Here is a 20,919-nt window from a genome sequence, read left to right as displayed (position 1 = left end):
GTGGAGAAAACTGAGACTGAGTGATCCCAGGGTGACCTCCAGGTTCTGATGCAGAACGCTTTGGTCGACTCCAGAGAACTGCTGCTGGTCAGAAGGGGAGCAGAAGTCCTGACACCCATCTGAATGCTGCCAGAACTCTTAAAGAACGACCACAAGTTCCAGTCCGAACGCTTGAACTGAACCAGAACCTTCTCCCTGACTTGCTGCTGGGTTCCTGGTGTCGCTCTCCAAGGTTTTCTAAAAAACCGCTCAGACCAGAACCAGAACCAGAACTGCTGCAGTGGTACAGAGAATACCTGGTGCATCAGTGAAGTGTTTCCTGGAACCTCCTTGCTGCGCTCTGATTGGTTCAGATTTTCTACCTGAGAACCAATCGGAGCTGCTTCATCTGCATCTCTTCCACTTCCTGTGAATCGGGTCCAGACAGAAGAGTTCCTGCAGGAAGCCCAGTGGACCTCTGCTCCAGATGCCAGCAGACCCAGAGCAGACTCAGGTGGACCAGAACCAGAACCTGAACCACTGAGAACCAGAACCTGCGGCAGGAACGGCTCGTCCTAACCCTAACTCTGGATCACTTCAGAGTTAAGGACGGTGGGATTTTTTCTGTCTTTCTCTATTTTTCTACTTCCAAACTGAACGAGGATGTCTCTGTTCAACACAGAGAACCTTAACAAGCTTCTGCAGAGATTTGAAGTGGTAAAAATGAAGATTCACCGATTGGAGGAGAAAATCCAGGTTAACACAGGATCTGGAAATGAAAAACCCAACCAGTGACTCAAACAACAGAGAGTCTAACAGAAGAGCTTCCAGGCAATTCCCCTCCCTGGAACAACCTGGAATTAAGATGAAAAATAAATCCGATGAGACGCCGAACAGCCGGGACCCCTGATGGCCGCTCTTCAACACAACACCAAGGAGAAACAACAAGCAGCTGGAGGATTCTTCAGCCACCCAACCAACCACTGATCAACCGTTACACATCCCATCATGTCTCCCACTGGAAACCAGTAAACTCTGCTGGAAACCAGAACCACGAGGCCTAACCCCACACCACCACTTCCTGACGTGAGGTAGAAAGCTAAAAGCAAGCCAAAGGTTTGGTTCAAGGAAATCGATGTCACAGCGTTATCCACTGATCAGATCAATATTGGGAATCTACCCATAACCACTGCAGATGATGCTTCACCAAACAAAAGTCAGAAATTCAGAAAATTCACTAATCATCTTGTAAACACAGTCATGAATGACAGACTGTCTCTTAGAGGCCCGGTGCTGACAGCTGCATATAAAGTGACTGTTTATGATCAATAACTGGGTTAGAAAGCTCTGATAGGTCAGCCATGTTGCTGCGGGAGCCTCACCGTTTCTACAAACAAGATGGAGTCGGTCTTAAGAAATACGGCACAGAGCACCGACTGCAAACACAGGAACCATGTCCAGTTCTACATCACATGGTTCTACACCACCAGGTTCTACACCACCCAGTTCTACGTCACGTGGTTCTATACCGCCCAAAAAGCTCGTGTTTTCATTCTACTCCCCATTTTCACAGTTTCTCTGCAGGAAAATATTTCCTCCTAATGTTTGTAAACATCATAAATGAAGACATTTTTCTAATGAAGGCGAATGTTCCCAGCCTGCCTCCGGCTCCATGTGGCTAATTACCAGAGCTAACAATGAGCATGTGGCTAATTAAAATACCTGCTACACATGGCTGCCCTCGGCTTCAGCCTCCTGGGAGGAAAAGGTCAGAGGTCGTCTCCATCGAGGGTTCTGTCTCGCTGGCTGCGTTACGATCAGACGGTCGGCTGTTGGACTCCGCCGTCCCCTCAGAACCGGCTCTGGGCCGAGGTTTGCAGGCTAACATGGCTACCCAGAATCTCACCGACCGCTCAGAACCGCCGGGTTTATTCTGCTGGATGAGGAAAATCTTTTAACGGCCATGATGATCCGTTAATAAAATCAACCTTTAGTTAGCAGACGATACTCCTGATCACACCCTTATTGATCCGGTTCTAGTTTCACTCAGTACCGTAGATGTGTTTGCAGTTTGAAGTATCGCATTAGAAACGGTCGATGAAATCGGCAGAATTCAAAGTAACTTTCTCAGTTTGCCAAAAATATATTCTGCTCACATGAGGAGGTTTTGACTTTCCAGAAAGAGTGGATGAGCTAAAGACTTTCACAGAATAAGTCCTGATATACTGTCTCCTCCGCCTCACCAGACTCTGACTGGGACGTGTTTGCAAACTCTACTTCCTGTTTCCTCCAGCCTTGCCAAGCATCAACATGATGAAGTGAGGCTTTGAGGAGCCTGGTCGGTTCGTTCCAGACCAACACACGGAAACGCACAGATCTCTTCCTCCTGATGAGGCCACAGTCGCCTGCCGCTCCAACCGAGTGGCCGACGAAACGCTGCATGTAGGAAACAAAGACAACTCAACGACAAAGGAAGCTGAAAAATATTCAACTTTTGTCACTGCGCTGGATGAACCCTGAGAAAGGTTTTGCTCATCTCTCCCCGAGTATCGAAGTGAAAGCATGAAGCTCAGACCAACGACCATCTCGGCCTCTCAGAGGTCGCTAAGGTCAGCGGGTCACAGGTTAAACAGACGCCTAGACCTCTTCCGGCTGCTGGAGGACTCTGAGGAGTCCATGAACACCAACAGAACCAGGAAGCCTAACCCGGCAGCAGAACCAGCATCATCATCAGTGAGGATGACTACTGGAGATACTGGAGGGTTAAAGTCATCAAGCTATTCATTTAGAAATGTCACAGTTAGCAGCTAAATGTTTCATTAGCAGCTAAATGTTACATTATCAGCTAAATGTTTCATTAGCAGCTAAATGTTTCATTAGCAGCAAAATTAAGCCACTTGCAGGTTATCTGCAAGTGAATTAGCATATTAGCTAAATATTTAGTTCAGAGCTAAGTATTAGCTAACATGCAAATTCACCTGCTGAAAACTGGAAGTGGACTACCAAAATAAAAGCTGGGTGAGTCCTTTATGTCTCCTATCATCCATAACTGCAGGTTAATGATCTGCATGAATCCTGACGGTCAGAAATCACAGGAAGTGGAGGAAAGGTTGGAGTTTCAGGACGATTCCCTTCTGCAGGAAAACCAGAACCAGAACCAGAACCCACCTCCATTTACTGCATTACAGGGGGGGCAAGAGAGAGAGTTCACCTGGAGGGCGAGAGAAGGTGAAGGAGTGTGAGGATAAAGAGATGAAGAGGCAGAGAAGTCTTCCTCATTAAACATCTCAGAGTCTCTTTCCAACTTCAAGTTGCTTCAGAGGGACAAGAGGACAGTTGGTTCTGTTTGTCAACAGTCAGTGTTCTGCAAAACTCTGGTTCAGGTCAGGGGTCAAAGGTCGACTCCTGGATTGGAGGGATGATGGATTTTTCTCTCCTCTGGTCAATCGTCCATTGCTGCAACCTGCTGGTTGCCCGCAGAGGGGATTGCTGCAATCTGCTGGTCTTCAGTAGACTGACATGTAGTCAGCTGGAGAGCTGGGCTCACCTTTGACCCTGTCAGGATGACCTTTGAGCTTTAAGGATCATTTCTGTCATGGCGGCGTTTCCTGGCAACACGATGCCATTCAGGGCTTCACCATGAAAATATTCAGCATGAATCATTTCTTCACTTCCAGAGCTGAATTATTCAAGGTCGCATACAGATGCTGCTCAGCACCACAGACACACACACACATCCCGACACACACACACACACACACACACGCCCAGAGGTTCACTAAATTACTGCCATTAAACTCCAATGTCCAGCAGTCTGAGTTGCTGTGGAAACTTTTCTGTTTTCCAGCTGCTGCAGGTTTTCAACCAGACGGACAAAAGTCCTCTAAGAGACAGTCTGCAGCTGCAGTGAAGAACAGCATGTCCCTCTGTGTCCCCCACTCTGGGTCCAGATGATCCAGGATCAGATTACATGCAGATTCCCGTCAGTGATCTAATGAAGCTGAAGACAGTCAGACGTTTCAGCTCAGTTCTTCATGAATGAAACATGTTGCTGCTAAATATTTTGCAGCTCTATTAAATATAGATCTATAGACAAATGTTCAGTAAAATAGTCGTCATGTATCCTGGAACAAGCTGACAGAGGAAATGTTCTGACTTCACCCAATCCACATTTAACTGAAAAGCTTCAGAATAAAAATGACGTTTTCAACATTTCTGTGAAATATTTTCTCACGGATGATGATGATGATGATGATGATGACGACATCAGATGCTGAAGGACTGGAAACATCTGGAAGCAGAAAACCTCCATCATTCATGGAGCTTCTTACTGTGGTGTTGACGTTAGCGTTAGCTGCTACATGAATAGCATCAAGATGCTGTTTTAGGCTAGCATGGCTTCACTGACAGGCTAACTGCTTTTAGCACAACAGTCTTTTCCAGCATCAAATTGTTTAGAAATTAGCCGAGAAGTCGCTAGTTGCTAAAGTTAGCTGATGTAGCTGTGCGTATCAGAAAGGCGCAAAAAACAAAGGTTCCACTTAAAGCAAATCTTGGCACATTCAAATCCACATAATTAATTCAACTTAATTACATATATATAATTTAAACTGGGACCTGATTGATGGGAGAAAACCAGAAACATTGTTGTGTTTCATCAGATTTCATCCTGGATGCTCACTTCCCGTTCGGTCCTGGTGGAGGCGTTGGCTTCAGAAACGCGTCCCACATCCGGCGGCTCCTCTGGAGCAAAAGAGCTCAACATGGAACTGCTCTGCTCAAAACTATCGATCTGTGTCAGCCATCTGGCTCCGTCTGGCAGGACTAACAACAACACGCCTCACTGGTTGTGCTGGAGGAGCGCCGTGCTCCTGCAGCAGAGCAAAGGTCAAGGAGAAAAGGATGTGAGGGAGCAGAGACCAGGAGGCAGAGCTGCAGGTTTGGTGTTGCTGTAATGTAATGCCACTAATCTCTGCTGCTGAAAATTGAATTATTAAACGTCGCAGCCGGATTGTCGCTCTTGCTGCTCCATTGTGTTTCAGCCTGACTCAGATTCCCGACCAGCCGGGATTACATCGGATTAATGCAGGTTAGTTCTTCATGCAGCTGCCTGTTGCTTCTGATTATTGAGTTTTTATACACACACACACGCAGTGTGGATCACAAATATTTTTGAGAAATTACACTTTTCACGACAAAATGTTTCATGTCATTTATCTACTGAGAAGGTTTTTATTTAAACCAACCTGTGTTCTGATCTATGGAACATTTTCTATCTGATAAAAGCAGAGCTGCTGTAAATGATTAATATATCAATTATTCTGTCAATTAATCAAGTAATCTCATAAAAAAATTGATAAATAAAATATGGGTAAAAACTGCCATAACAGTTGTATTAATGTAGTACTTGTATTCATGTGCTTAAATACACATAACCTGCATCTTAACTCGAGTCGAGCAAATCTCAATCTCGTTGTAATCTGTTGATGACAATGACAATAAATCTTATCTTATGCCTCCATGGTGTCCCATGCTAGCTAGGCCCATCTGAGGAGAAGGACCTCGCTGCAGCAAACAGAAAGGGGCGGGGACGGACCTTTCCGTCAGTCCCATACCTTATTTGGAAATGGGACTATTGCATTCCGGAAATGAAGGGGGCGCTATTTTCATAATCACTAGTATAAATACCTTAAGACGCGGAGTTAAGAGGAACAGAAGAAGAAAGAAAGAAGTTTGAGAGGTTCTTCCTCTGGTGTTCGGCTCACGATCAACAATGCAAAACTCACAAAGTCAACAAAAGGTATTTTTACCTTCTTAAATTTTTTCACATAGTAAATCAATACGCTTTTCTAGATTAGGTTGAAAATATAATTAAGAGCTGTAAACTAGTGAAATTCGTAATTCATACAGGGGAAGGCTAGTTTTAGCATGTAGCATAGCTAATTATTATCCCGCAGGGCACCATTAGATAAAAATAGAAAAGTAGATAACATGTATAATTGAGAAATGTATTTTATGCTCAAACTTTATTTTTTATTTTCATTATACAGATCCACGTATCTATTTGCAACATGAACATAAATATTTCTGTTCCCTTTGCTAATACAAGCTACAGAACCATTTAGCACAAACTGCTATGGTTCAACATAACGGTATGTAAAACTACACTTGAAAAATATAAAATATTTTTTACATACTTACCAGTTTTCTAGTGTTTCTCTTTTATTTTTAAAGGTTGATCTTTTTTAAATATGTTTTGTACACCAATGTTAAATTTCTGGAAAGTCTAATATATTTTATAAACTAACAGCAGCCATTATAGTTGGGTGTAGTACCCAGATGTGATACTCTAATGACGAGTAGCACAACTTCAATATAGTTTTAGTAAGTAACTGCAATAAACTACACAAGTAAGAGTAACAAAGTATTTGGTGAAATGGCTATTATTAACTACTGTTTTACTGATCATAATGTGCAATGTGATTTTTTATTTTGTTTGGTTTTTTGTTATTTTCAGATGCCTCTGAATGTTCTTGAAGCTGTTCTCCAGGAGGTGGCGCTAGCTCAGGGAGACTCAGCTTACCTCACCTTGGCATTGACCTGCAGGTGCTTTGAAGCCGTTGTGTCTGAGCCAGTTTTCAGGAAGAAGACTCACTTTGCTTGGCTGGATGGTAAGGACCTTTGACTTTTTTCACCTAAAACATGTGAAATTAGATTTCAACTACATGAAATCGATTTTTCATTAACAGGTGAGATCAACTGGGGCAAATTTTCAAAAACATTCAAGGCAGAAAACCGGATTCCTTTTGCAGTTGTAACGTGTTTTTCCTGCCACCGGTAATATAAAGACTGTGGGCTTCACCGGCAATGGAAGACGAGGAGAGTACCCTGGTTACTACTGTGATGGCCGACCTGGACACTGCACTGACTGTCAATACTGAATGCAAGGAGAATATTAGTTGCTTTCCACAGTCTTTCACACATTTCAGTTGTCACACATTGTTAGTTTTTTTTGTGACATGCCATTTTAAATCATTTCTGCTAAATAATATTTGCCTTTTGACTTGTGCAGTCATCCTTTTTAATAATGTGTTCTTTCAATATTATTTACATTTTTGAATGTTCCTTTTGTTGTAGCTCAGTTGATTTACATTATTTAGTTTTCACAGAAATGGTGCCGTTTCCACACAAAGTTACTTTGTGGCTGTAATTTGTTGGAGAGAGTAGAACCAATAAAGTAGTTGTAAATATATTGTAACAGCGTTATTTAACAATAGGATAACCTTGTTTTAAAAATTTTAAATGCAAGCAAAGCTAATAACTTGTCATATTTTATATGTGTAAATACAATGTTTCCTATACATTTTGAACAATGACTGGAATCAATACAAATTTTTTTACAAACCTGACATACAGCCAAGTTGTTTATGTTTTAACAGTCAGAATCAACTTGGGTTTTTTTTGTAATAAAGCAAGCACATACAGAAACATATTGTTCGGTTACAAACAAGATTAAACGAGCAGAGCGAAGGTGTAGTCGGGGTGGAGGTGATGGAAGCTCAGATGAGGAGCAGTTGCACACATCAAGCCGGACTTTATGAAGGGTGGAGGAGATGAGCCCGGCGCCGTTAGGCTGGGATGGAGACACATGATCAGGTGATTGGCTGAGCAGCTGAGATGAAGACAGTTATAGTTAGAATTTACACACTGGTTTAATTTATGTAACCAGTGACTTTATTCAAAAAGGTTTTCATATAGAACAAAGATCATTCTCTCTGGCAGCTACCAGTGCAGTGTCTACTGCCGGGGTCCGAGCCCCAAAGATTATTTCTTGTCAAATAAACTTTCTCTCTGTGTGAGTCTTTCCAGATTGAAGCTACATTTAAAGTTTTAATTAATCTCTTTGGGTTTTGCAACAATTGGATATTTAAGGGCTTTATTTTATGAATCGATTGCAATTGGTAGAATTGATATGGAATTTCTAAATGGAATAGTGGGACACCAATCAGTTTACTGGTTGAACTGGAGTCCTTATAGCAAAAGTTTCCAATGAGACATTATGGTAAACAATGATAACAGTTGAGCCAGGTCACCTGCTACCAAAAATATTCTAGTTTTCTGAATGGCACTTGTTAGAAGTTCAGAAGTCCTTTGGTTTGTTTGTAAATTATATTCACAATGTGAATAATAAGAAAAATATTTGGCAAATAAACAACAAAAGTGCTCTGTGAATGGACGTACTAAGTTGGCCAAAATTGTTGACTAAATGTTTTACAGACCAAACCTCTTTACCATCTAGTTCTTATTTAATAAGCCAGAGGCTATTATATTTTAGATTGTAACTTATTTATTTTAAGAGTACCATTCACAACATCAAAATATATTATTTGAACTTCATTTGTTTATATCTGTTTTCTTAATCTGCGATGGACAGGCGATCTGTCCAGGGTCAGCAGCCCTCATGACCCACTATAGGGATAATTCATGATAATTAATGGATGGATAAATGTGCTCTTAATGTAATGTACATTTGTCTCCAAAATATTGATTTGATTTATGTTTTATTACTTTTGTTTGAGATAGATTGGGTGTAAGGATACATAAATACATCTCCATAATGTTTCCTTATTGCTTATTCTAGATTGTTTGTTACTAATATAATTTTAAATAAAGATTTAATAAAGATTTGGAAATAAAAAAGTGACTTACCACGTGACAGACATACCACGTGACATATCACGTTTTGTAGCCATTTTTTTACTATTTAATTTGTATTTTTAATGTTGAAAGTGTTCTTGGGTGTTTTAAAAGGCGTTGTCAAATAAAATACGTTATTATTAGTATAATTATTATAACACGATCGGTACAGGAAATAGTGTCACTAGCGCCCCCTTCATTTCCGGAATGAAATAGTCCCATTTCCATATAAGGTATGAGACGGACAGTGGTCCGTCCCCACCATTTCCATATAAGGTATGAGACTGACAGTTGTCCGACCCCGCCCCATTCTGTTTGCTGCAGCGAGGTGTACTTGCATCTGAGTGGAAGCTGGTTACTGTGAGCCACCTGGTGGAGGGAAGTCTACATGCAGCGGTTCTGTGTTCTTGATGCTCGCTGACTCTGGTCAAAGTTCGTCTGCATCGGCGTTAGAGCGCGGAACCGGCCAGCTCTTCTCCATTCATCCCCTCCATAACAATATCAACATCCGCTCAATTTGTTCTATTTGCTCATTCCTAACAATTTTCTGCAGTTTAGAAAATTAACGTGTAACAATAATAGTTCACTTTTTAAGTTCACCTGGACAAAAGTAACAAAGATCTGAAATTATATTAAACTTAATAAAGCAGAAAGTGTCTCCCATCTTTATCTTATGTTTTCATCTTCAGTCAGTTTAGTAGATGAACTCTCACTTTGCCCAGATATTTATAGTTTTTGTTTTTCATGTTAGCATCAGGATTTGATTCCTCCGCCACAGAGACATCCGCCTCCATGTGTCCTCACCGGGATGAAGGTACCTTTATTTTACGTTTTCTCTGTAAAGCTACACTTGGCATCAGCTACAGCCGCCCGCTGTGCTCCGTCTATCCGCCCCACCTGTACAGACCCACCTACCGCTCACCTGAGCCGACAGCAGGCAGCGGCTCTGCAGGAACAGGCTGTGTTGTTCCCGGCATTTTAAGGAGGCATATTGGTCCCCGAAGAACAAAACCTCTATCAATGAAATCTCCCCAGACTGAACTTGACCCAGCATTGGTCACAGGCGGAAGTGAGAGCGCTGCGCAACACCAATAATGTCCCGGCCGGTGTTCTGTTCATCTGTGCTACCCATCAATCTGTCCTACCTTGTGGTGAAGCTCACATCGATGCTACGTCACATACTGCTGACTCAGCAGATTTCTTATAAATACGTCCTACCTGTGGAAGTTTTGTTTCATGTGTTTCAGTTCATTGAAGATTACGGTAAGTTTTATTTCATTTATTTTATACCGGGCTTTCATTAAGCTGCTGTATTACTTCCTGGTTTTAGTTTACATGACAGCAGCTTGTAAATTAATTTAGTTTGCTGTCTGCAAAGTTGTTACTGTAAACAAGTCATTGCTAATCAGGACAAAATACGTTGTTTTGTGGCTATTTTGTCCCTATATTTTAAAATGTCAGTTTAATTACAATCATTTTTTTTATTAACCTCACTAAATAGATGTTGGTAGCGATTCTATGTGGGACTGAAGCTGTAATAGCCGTGTAATATTAATCATATATCGTTTCAGTGACCTGTGCAGTTCAGTGACACAAAGACTGGCACACAACGGATTAATGAGCAGAAAAGAGTCGCAATGATCTGTTGTCTGTTTAATTTAATTCCAATAAAAACTTGTCTCCCCAGTTTTGTTCTTACAAACACCTTTGGAATTAAAATATTTTTAAAAATGTAGAATATTCTAATAAAAGGATTAGTGCATACATCTGCAATAGCTTTTCATTTTAAACAGGTAGGATATTCAGATGAAGGAAGTGATCTTCTATTTAATTTCTCCGATGTTTGACTATTAAACTAATGAAACGTAATCTAGATCAGAGGGACATTTCCAGAGAAAATACTGAACAACAACTACAGCAGCTCACTGAACGGATCATTTATTCCTAAATAGGCTTTTCAAAAAATTCTGAGTTTAATGCAGTTTGGATTCCTCTGATGTGGAGGAACAGCAGCCAGAACCAGATAGTCAGGAGGCGCCATTAGCCCCGCCCTCCTGAGTCTTTAGCCCCGCCCTCCTCATTGCGCAGGCTGACGCCTCGGGCCTCTGAAGCTGCCATCGATCCTCCAGGCTGTAAACAGCTGATGGTGTGTTGGGGACGCCAGCGCGGCGCTAACAGCCGGGCCGCCGCCGATGTTTTACTGAGACCCGGCTGACTGATGGCTGATCGTCTGCTATCGATCTCACACCTTCCCAGCACTGAGCAACCTGTTGCTGCAGCTAAAAACCTCTCAGCTCTCACTCAGGCAACCGGCTTCTGCTGACTCGGCAACATCTCCGCCTCATTTTAAGGGAACCTTTGATCAGCAGCAGATTGAAAAGCTTTTCACAGAAAATGTCCATGAGGCCGTGGAAACGTTGTGATGTCACAGACAGAAGAGTTTGCTAGCCGAGCCGACTGCAGGAACAAACGTCTGAAAGTTTTCACTGGATTCTCTAAAACATCTGAACACCTTTAGAACATCTGGAGTTTTGCTGCTGGTTTTCCTCAAGTAGAAACTTTTTATCTACTTTGAATAATTACCAGAGCAAAAAATGGAAATGATTTTTTGCAAAGTGTTTTGAGACATTAGTTGTAAATTGGCGCTATGTAAATAAACTGAATGTCTTCATAAGGTAGAAGAGCAGAGAAATCCTGATTTACATTTTGAGCCTTTTGATTGGCTGCAGCAACAGTCGGCCAATCGGACGTGACGCTTTGACTAACGCTCCCTTAAACATTCAGAAATTCATCCAATCAGATTCAAGAGAGAAGAATTGGTTCGTTTAAAACTAGAGGTTAGAGAAAAACAACTAAACTAAAGTAATTAGCGCTGAAATTCACTCTGAGGCTCAGGTGACGATCGCTTCTCATTATTTTCAGAGAAATTAAGAATAAAGGTTTTTATTTCCATCCAGGCATTAATATTTCAGACCACCATCTGAACGACAGAAGATATGAGACAGCTGGAAGGAAATTCATGAGGGAATATGATAAGAAATCTAAACAGATTTCTAAAACTTTTTCCTAAGACAAAATGTGAATTTACTGAAAGTAAAGGTCAACAGGTCGTCCAGCAGCTGCCAGCCTCCGCTCCAGGCTCCAGCTTTCTGAAGTAAAGGCTGGAAGCATGAAGCCTCTTCAGCGCTTCTAAAACATCTGTGTTGTTGCAGAGGCGGGAAGGCAGGAAGGTGGGAAGGAGGGAAGGTAGGAAGGCGGGAAGGAGGGAAGGTAGGAAGGCGGGAAGGTGGGAAGGAGGGAAGGAGGGAAGGCGGGAAGGTGGGAAGGAGGGAAGGCAGGAAGATAGGAAGGTGGGAAGGAGGGAAGGTAGGAAGGCGGGAAGGTGGGAAGGAGGGAAGGCAGGAAGGTAGGAAGGCGGGAAGGTGGGAAGGTGCTCCTGTCCAGCGGAGTGAAGTAGGCAGGAACAGAACATCTCCACGTCGGCCGCTGGCCTCCCTGCAGCCGTCGCTTTAAACGCTCTGTGATGCTTAAACCATCATGGAACATTTTCTGTGATGAAAAATTCTCCAGTCATTAAACTGGAACACAGTGGAAACGGACAGGAGGAAAACTTGCCGGAATTCATCTGAGGAGATTAACGGAGCGTTTCTAATCTTCCACTCATGCAGCCTCCAAGGCCCCCTGCTCTTCCTCTCCCCACAAACATCACTGCATCATCATCGTCATCATCAGTGAATGTAGCATGTTCTGTGTCTGCAGACTGACCTCCGGTACTAATGTCTTATTTCCCTTTTTAAGCTTTGGCCTGAAGTTCTGCTTCTCCATTTTTATCAACTTTTCATGGATCATGAAGGTGGATCCTCCATCAAGACCGATCCAGAACCGCTGGATGGATTGGATGGATCACTGATGGACCAATCAGGATGGGTAAACATCGAGTCACAGATTCCTCTTGGAAGAATCCTCCAGAAGGAGCCAGAACCAGAAGCCAACCTTCGTTCTGCTCCTTCCTCCTTCCAGCCAGGATTCACCAGCTGAGCGTCTCCAGGACCATCATCTGTCAGATTTGGAGGAAATGTTTGGTTCTGTGATGGACAGAACTCAGCAGATGGAGACTCAGCAGAGAATCGTGCAGCGTGATGAAAGCTTACATGAGCGTTCAATCTTAGCTAAAAGGACGGCACTAAACTGCTCCGAAGGCGTTTGGAGGCAGCGTCAGCAGCTGACGGCTCCCTCAGTTTGTGCTCCATTTCCTACACAAACACAGAAAACAGAAAGAGTCCGGAGCAAAGAGTCCAGAACAGGTCAAGAGTTCAGAGTTCAGCAGCGTTAAATGGCTCCTTGTCTTGTGACTGAAATAGTTCAGACATTCATCCCAAAATAACTGGCGTAAAAATATAGAAAGTTTTTATCAAAGTTATCAAAACCAGTCATGACAAAAGAATTCACACAGTCACTGAACCGTAAATAAACTGACCAGTACCAAGGCCACGCCCACTGTCGATGCCACGCCCCCGTTGAAGCCACGCCCACACCATCTGTCGATGTTTAACCGTCCAGGACTCTCTCGGTTCCAAGGCTAATGACGAAGGATGTGTGAAGATGAGTCCGGGTCTAGAACCTGATTCTGCAGCATCTGTTTGGTCCATCTGTCAGCAGAACCGGGCCAAGATCGGTCCTGCCTCTGATCCAGATCGGCCCGTTCTGTCTGCTCTCTGCTCCTGATTTTTGCTTCATCTTTTTATTCCAAACTGATTTTCTGCTGTCCTCCATGTCCTCAGGTCAGGCTTCACTTCAGCGTCCATCGCTCTTCCTGTCTCCTTCCAGCCACCATGGTGCTGGTTTCAGCAGAGGTCAAAGGTCAGCTGGCTGCAGTGGCTCCCCTGATGCTGTTGATGCTACAGCCTGCCTGATGCTGCAGCAGGAATCCCAGGTTTCCCCAGAAGTCGTGTTTGTGGCGCGCGGCGACTCGCCGTGTTTCTGAGTTAGAAAATGTTTAAAGTTTTCAGGAAATGTGAAAATATCTTTTGATCATTTTGTTTTTTAAGATCAATACCTGAGCACCAAAAATAAAGTCTGACAAAATGCAAAGACAAAAGAAAATCTTGAATAGATAAACAACAATCAGCCTGGTGGCTGCCAGGCTTCATCATCATCATCATCTTCATCATCATCACCTCTCATGGAGGAGCGAGAAAGCAGCGCTTGGCGATGAAGGCCGACCGTCAGGACGTTCTTCCTGTAGATGGTGCTGACGGAGCGGTTGCCATGGTTTCTGTTCTGGTCTACAGCCTGAGCTGATGAAGGTCAGAACCGTTTCCAGCAGCGATGGACTCCATGAAGCTGCTGCAGCAAAGCAGCATGATGCTGCCACCACCGTGTTTCATGCCTCTACAGCTCCCTCTGGTTCCAGTTCTGGTTCATCAGACCAGAGCACAACGGATCCTCTGAAGAGCCGCTGAAACACCGACCGATGTGACCCTGTGACCCCTTGACCCTGAGAGCAGCTGTGACCTCTTGTGATCCGTCTCCCTGCACTGCAGACTCTGTCCAGGTGCCTATCACCGTCACCGTGGCGATAGGCTGAGAGGAAAGTCGTTACAAGTTTAAATGCAGCATCATAAACTCTGGATGATCGGATTCATTCAGCAGCAAACCGACATCAGCTCTGACTGAATCAGGATTTAACTAGGCCACATCCAGAGAACGCTGCACTGAGCCGTTCACACAGGAACCCTCTGCAGCACAAACAACAAAGCTGGTTTCCACTGGACCGACAGCAACAGACACACAGAGACCTGCGACACTGAGCAGCACAAAATAACTTCCAAAGTAAAAATAGATTATTGATCAATGTGAGAGGTTTTAGTGCAGCAACCAAAGGTTTTAAAATGAAAAAGAGTCGGGGTCAGAGAGCTGGATCATAACATCCTGATTATTCATCATTCAAATGTTAAAATGAGTCACCAGAAACTCTGCAGGTAAAAAAAGGTTTTAATGGACAAACTGACCGTCCTGCAGGTGATTTCATTCTGTCTCCAGAGACATCAGAGCCTCAATCACCTGGGAGGCAACTTCACCTTAGAACCACAACCAGAACCAGCCATCCTGGACTGATAATCACCAGAATATCGGAGCTGCATTTGAACGCAGCACCATCAGAGCGCTGTCTGTCCTGAAGCATTGTGGGAAACATTTAGCCCAACCAAGTTTAAATCGTCCAGAACCAGAAATAAACGGCTGGATGGAAACTCAATGCAACCAGCAACCAGACACTGATCAGGCACAACATTATGACCACCGGCTGTCCCTCAGGCTGGACAGCACAGAGTCCAATAAAACCACCATGAAGCCGGTCTGATACATCGACTCGTCACCATGGAGACCAACAGGAAGAGGAAGAGTTTTCCTAAACATTTCCATTCTGTAACTCCAGAGGAATTGTTGCTGTCAGTGGACAGCAGATTAGATTTGATCGCACCGTCTAATGACCCGGACTAACACACACACACACACACCCACACACACACACACACACACACACACACACCCCGAGAGAGAGACACACACAGAGAGACACAGTTCATTATAGCAAACATGACATTCAGACTTTGAGGAGTAGGATATATGTGTGTGTGTGTGGGTGTGTGTGTGTGTGTGATCAGCCCACTAAACAACCTCTCCATCTCTCCATAGTGAAGTTTCTCCATCGTCTCCTGGGATCGTCCAGCAGACGAGTTTCTGATGCTCTTCATCGTCTCCTCCTCTTCCTAATAATAGTAATAATAATAACTCAACCTGAGAGTCTAACCCACTGATGGGACATGATGGTCATAATGAACACTGGGAACACTGGGAACAACCCTTGTGTAAAGAGAAACTCACTGCACCAACATATTTCATGTTTTACTGAACCAGAAGCTTCTCCAGGGTGGGGGTCGCCCCACTTACTGCCCCCCCACCCCTTACTGCCCCTGAAGCTGCCACAGGCTGGGGCAAAACAGGCTGCTGGTCAGTTCATCAGCTGATCAGCAAGACTGGATAATCCACTAATAATTCTCAATAATCCACTAATTATTCTCAATAATCCACTAATTATTCTCAATAATCCACTAATTATTCTCAATAATCCACTAATTATTCTGGATAATCCACTAATTATTCTCAATAATCCACTAATTATTCTCAATAATCCACTAATTATTCTGGATAATCCACTACTTATTCTCAATAATCCACTAATTATTCACTAATTATTCTCAATAATCCACTAATTATTCTGGATAATCCACTAATTATTCTGGATAATCCACTACTTATTCTCAATAATCCACTAATTATTCACTAATTATTCTCAATAATCCACTAATTATTATGGATAATCCACTAATTATTCTGGATAATCCACTAATTATTCTCAATAATCCACTAATTATTCTGGATAATCCACTAATTATTCTGGATAATCCACTAATTATTCTGGATAATCCACTAATTATTCTCAATAATCCACTAATTATTCTCAATAATCCACTAATTATTCTGGATAATCCACTAATTATTCTCAATAATCCACTAATTATTCTGGATAATCCACTAATTATTCTCAATAATCCACTAATTATTCTGGATAATCCACTAATTATTCTGGATAATCCACTAATTATTCTCAATAATCCACTAATTATTCTGGATAATCCACTAATTATTCTGGATAATCCACTAATTATTCTGGATAATCCACTAATTATTCTCAATAATCCACTAATTATTCTGGATAATCCACTAATTATTCTCAATAATCCACTAATTATTCTGGATTCTTGTGGTTGTTTGCTCAGTCCATCTAGAATGTGGTTCTAGAATGTGGTTCTAGAATGTGGTTCTAGAATGTGGTTCTAGAATGTGGTTCTAGAATGGCCTCCATCAGTACTGAAGCAGCTTTCATTGCAGCGAAGCAGAAAATTTCTGCTGCCGCTTTAAGCCGTCATGTCACTGCAGCTCCATCCAATCACTCAGAACCGGGTCTGATCGGGTCCAACCGGAAGCAACAGGTTCTGCAGACAACAGCGCTTTCTGATGGTTTAGGAGGGGCGCCAGCAGCAAGTACGTTTGTTTTGTTCTTCCATACTTTGTCTTCTTGCTGTAAAATCAATTCAATAATTCGGAATCTGGGCCTTGGTTCCGATTACAGGCCGGGTTTGGGTCTGTCATTATGTTTGCTAAGGACAATGCAGCAAAGAATCGGCTCCGATAGAGAGCAGCAGCCATACTTAGTGAGGTGAGGCGGGGTCGGGGGGCGGAGCCTGCATGGACAGATGGACCAGAGCAGAACCATGTGGGAGATTAAACATCAGATTAATTCTTCTTAGAGACAGGAAGCTGAGTTTCCACCTGACTTTCTATACGATCAGAACCAACAGAACCAGATCCACCAACATGCAGTCAGTCAGAACCCAACCAGCTGTTCGGACCACACACACGCCCACACACACACACACACATCTGAATTCAACATGGAAGCAGAGTGGAGGTTGAGCGCAGCACCGACTCCATCAGCCTGGTGAACAGAAACTTTCTGCTTCTGGACAATCATAGAGCTACAAACACAAGATCTGCAGATCAGGAGAAAGTTGGAGGAGAAATGTTCATGAAAATGTTTTAAATTCATTTTGCTGTGATGCAGCTTCAGCTCTTCACCTTGTTCATGTTTGAAGCATGTCTGCATTTTATCCAGCTTCCTGTGGTACCGAACAGAACCAGCAGTGGAGTCAGGACATTTATTACCGAGGAGAAATATCCTCCCAGATGGGTTTCTGAGATTAGAGCTGATGAGGCAGTGTGTGTCTGAGGGGATTTCTGTGTGTGTGTGTGTGAGAGAGAGCAGGAGGAGGGAGAGAGAAATGCACAGTCTGTTATGTTAACAACTGAAAGTCCTAATCTAGAATCTGATCCCTTCTTTCTTCCTGTTTCATTTAGAAATTGTTTTCTAGAAGCTGCAACAAATGAAGAAAACATGAAATTAGTTCTAAATCTGTGGCCTGACTAACCAGAGCTGGTTCCTCTGTGGCCGCCAGAGTCTGAACCCAGAACCCGGATCAGGTGGTCGGTGTGCAGCCCGCGGGTCCAGCGGCCTGCAGTGACGTAACATCCGGTCGGTTCTCTAAAGATGTTTGCTTTTGTTCTGCCTTTTCTGAATCTGTTTGATTTTTATTCTTAACACGGAATGAAAGGGTTCGGGTTCGGGATGAAAGCTTTCATTCCTGCTGAAACTCTTCATCAACTCCTCCTCTTCCTCCTCCTGCTGCGCGCGAACGGACGGCTGCGTGCACGCGCACATGCACTGCGGACACATTCCCCGATGACTACTACACCTCCACTACAACCAATCAGAACACCGAACCAGTGAAGAGATGTCAGTCAGCCGAACCGCTGCGGATCTGACCAGAACCATTTGGACCCAGAGAAACTGCGCATGCGCAGAGCGAGCAGCCCAGTCCTGAGCGGTGAAGGCTCCTCAGCCTCATCAGATTACAATGATACATTTCCTGGGATCCAAATTAAAACTGTTGGCCCCACAGCCGGAAACAACCCCCCCCCACCCACACACACACACACACACACACACACACACACACACACACACACACACACACACACACACTGCATTAATAACAACCTCACCGTCATGGATGTCCAGCTCCTCTTCCTCCTCCTTTTCCTCCCGGATGAACTGATGAGAGTTGAATGACAAGCCGGCGCCCCCGCAGATCAGAAGCTTTTCCAACTCCCCCCTCTCCCCCCACTTCCACGTCCACGTCCACAGAGGACAGATTCCTCGGCTGATGTTCTAGGAATGAAAAGGCAGAAGCGCGTGCGTGTGTGACGTGCACTGCTAAGAAAGGAACCTCGGAGATCAGGTGCAGCTGTTCAGGTCAGAGGAAGGCATTCCCACTGATCCACGGACAAAAGAATGCGTGGAAAATTCCAAACGGCTCTTCCCAGTTAGGCCACCCCCCCCGCCCTCCTCCACGCGTGGAAACGCCGAGTCCCCGAGGACAGATCCACGGCGGTGGAGCCGGGCTCCAGCAGCTGAATCCCGGGGAGTGTCCTTGAGCCGAGCCGCTCTCCGCTGCCCGGGTCTCCCTGCAGACCCACCGGCCCGCTGTGAAGACAAACCCAGAACCAGAACCAGGTTCTGGAGCTCCGCAGGACTTCGGTCCTGGCTCGGTGCGCGCTGCTCCACAGGGACGGGAAGCGGCTCCTCCGGTTCGGGCGGTGTCCGGCTCCCCGCTCCGCAGCTTTTCGGATCCAGTCCCGTTAATCCGCTCCGCTCCGCGCTGCAGTGGCTGCAGCTGATGCAGCGAAGCTGCAGCAACTTTCCCCCGCAGCCAGAGACGCAGCCCCGGCTCGGCGGAGCCGCCGCGCCGTCACAGCCCGGGATGATCCGGCTCCGAGCTCCGCGGCGTCACACTCCCATCACTCCACCATCCACGCAGTAATATCCAGCCTTCCTCCCACGCGGGCTTTTCCACGGACATCCAAAGTTAGAATCTGAGCCTGGAATCCTGCGCTGTTCCCGCCGGATGGAGGCGGCTGCGGGCGGCGGAGGGAAGGACACACCCATTCAGCTCCATCTGTCCGGGAGGAGGGACCAGCTCCTCCGCGGGAGATGAGGACTGATCTGCAGTCAGCCACAGCGCAGCTCCGATTCCAACAGAACATCTGAAAAGTGCGGCGGGTTACTGCAGTCAGCCACAGCGCAGCTCCGATTCCAACAGAACATCTGAAAAGTGCGGCGGGTTACTGCAGTCAGCCACAGCGCAGCTCCGATTCCAACAGAACATCTGAAAAGTGTGGCGGGCTTCTGCAGTCAACATCTACAGAATGAACATGTTTCACATCCTTCTTTGCTAAAAGCTCAGACTGCCTCCATGAACATCAGTTCTCCACCCATTCTCAGCTGGACATAGGTCTGGACTTTGACTAGGCCATTCTACCATCAGGGTGCTGGTCCTGCTGAAAGGAGCCTCAAGTGTTTGACAGCTTTTCTTCCAGAATTATCCTGATTTATTGAGCTAAAGGTCAGTTTACAGTAAAACCCAGAGTAGCCTCCAGAACTCCTGGCAGCAGCAGGTCGGGTCAGAACCGGGTCAAAGCGCAGTCAGCAAATCACAGTCAGGAGGGATTTTTAATAAAAAAGCTAATTAAAAACCATGAAGGGTTTCTTTCTGACCGATCACAGGAAGGCCCAACATAGAAGGACAGAACCAGTGGATTCAAGATTACTGGTGACTGATCAGAACCAGGAGGAACCAGAACACATCCAGCACGACCCAAATAGCAGAGAAAACAGCAACAGTGAAACCCAAACAGCAGCAGCACTGACCTAGTTAAAGCAAGAGACGCAGAACAACCAGCCACAAAGGAGAAAGTGAGAAAAATAAAGAGCAGCTTCAGAGACCGACCAGAACCGCTCACAGCCGGGCCAGTCCGGGTCGCAGCAGAACCACCTGGTTCTGATGAAGGCGGGGCTTAACGTCACTTCCTGTTTACACAGCCGACCTTACAAGGTGTTCAACTGGGAGGGAGCTGGGACCAGTGGCTGCTCTTCACCACAGAGGGGCTGTGGGGGCACCGGGCCCCCAAGGCCCCCCAGCCAAACACGGCTCCTCAGAATCTCTCTGATCTGCGTCTTTAGGACGACAGGCACAGGAAGTTAGCATCACTAGCTGCTCACAGTGACACCATTAATCACTTATTCATCATATTCATTGATTCACACATTGAACAATCAGTTGGGAAAATAGTCTAAACAGTTTGGGGGAATTTAAAAAATCATTTTCAGTTACAACAACAAGTGAAAATTATTATTATGATTAGAAATCTATCATGATTAATGATAACCGATAGAATAAACGCCCTGCAGAAAGCAGCAACATGAACACAGCGGCCATGCCAGGCCAACAGAACCACCAGGATCCGATTCGCTTTGAGCTTCAAAGTTTAAGAGCTGCTTCATTTTAGAGCCGGGTGAATCTGGACGTCATTTAAGCAGCTCATGAATTATGGAGAAGAAGAACCAATATGTATGCAGAGCGCCGAGCGGCGATGATCAAAACGCTCTCAGCTTTTCAGTCCAGTCAGAACCCGGTCAGAACGTGAAGGATCCCTGGTCTCTTTCGGCGCCGCTTCAACTCCCTTCAGTTGCTTCAGCGAAGCAGAACCTAAAGCTTCCTCTGA

At 44.6% G+C, this 20,919-nt stretch overlaps 1 protein-coding gene across 4 annotated transcripts in view; it reads right to left on the bottom strand.

Moving 5' to 3' along the window:
• LOC116737390 (leucine-rich repeat and fibronectin type III domain-containing protein 1-like protein) overlaps positions 1-19,408 on the bottom strand; it is an 83,167-nt gene extending 63,759 nt beyond the window's left edge. For 3 of the 4 annotated variants that reach the window (XM_032590508.1, XM_032590506.1, XM_032590507.1), the window contains exon 1: positions 18,358-19,408. In XM_032590508.1, coding sequence (XP_032446399.1) covers positions 18,358-18,366 — 9 coding nt within the window. In that variant the 5' untranslated portion in view covers positions 18,367-19,408. The remainder of the gene's footprint in view (positions 1-18,357) is intronic. The other variant, XM_032590505.1, reaches the window with a different exon arrangement.
• Positions 19,409-20,919: the final 1,511 nt, after the last annotated feature.

Source organism: Xiphophorus hellerii, chromosome 18 (genome assembly GCF_003331165.1).
Source record: "Xiphophorus hellerii strain 12219 chromosome 18, Xiphophorus_hellerii-4.1, whole genome shotgun sequence".
Lineage (NCBI taxonomy): Eukaryota > Metazoa > Chordata > Actinopteri > Cyprinodontiformes > Poeciliidae > Xiphophorus > Xiphophorus hellerii.
Note: the sequence above shows the minus strand (reverse complement) of the source record. Positions and strands in the feature narration are given on the sequence as shown.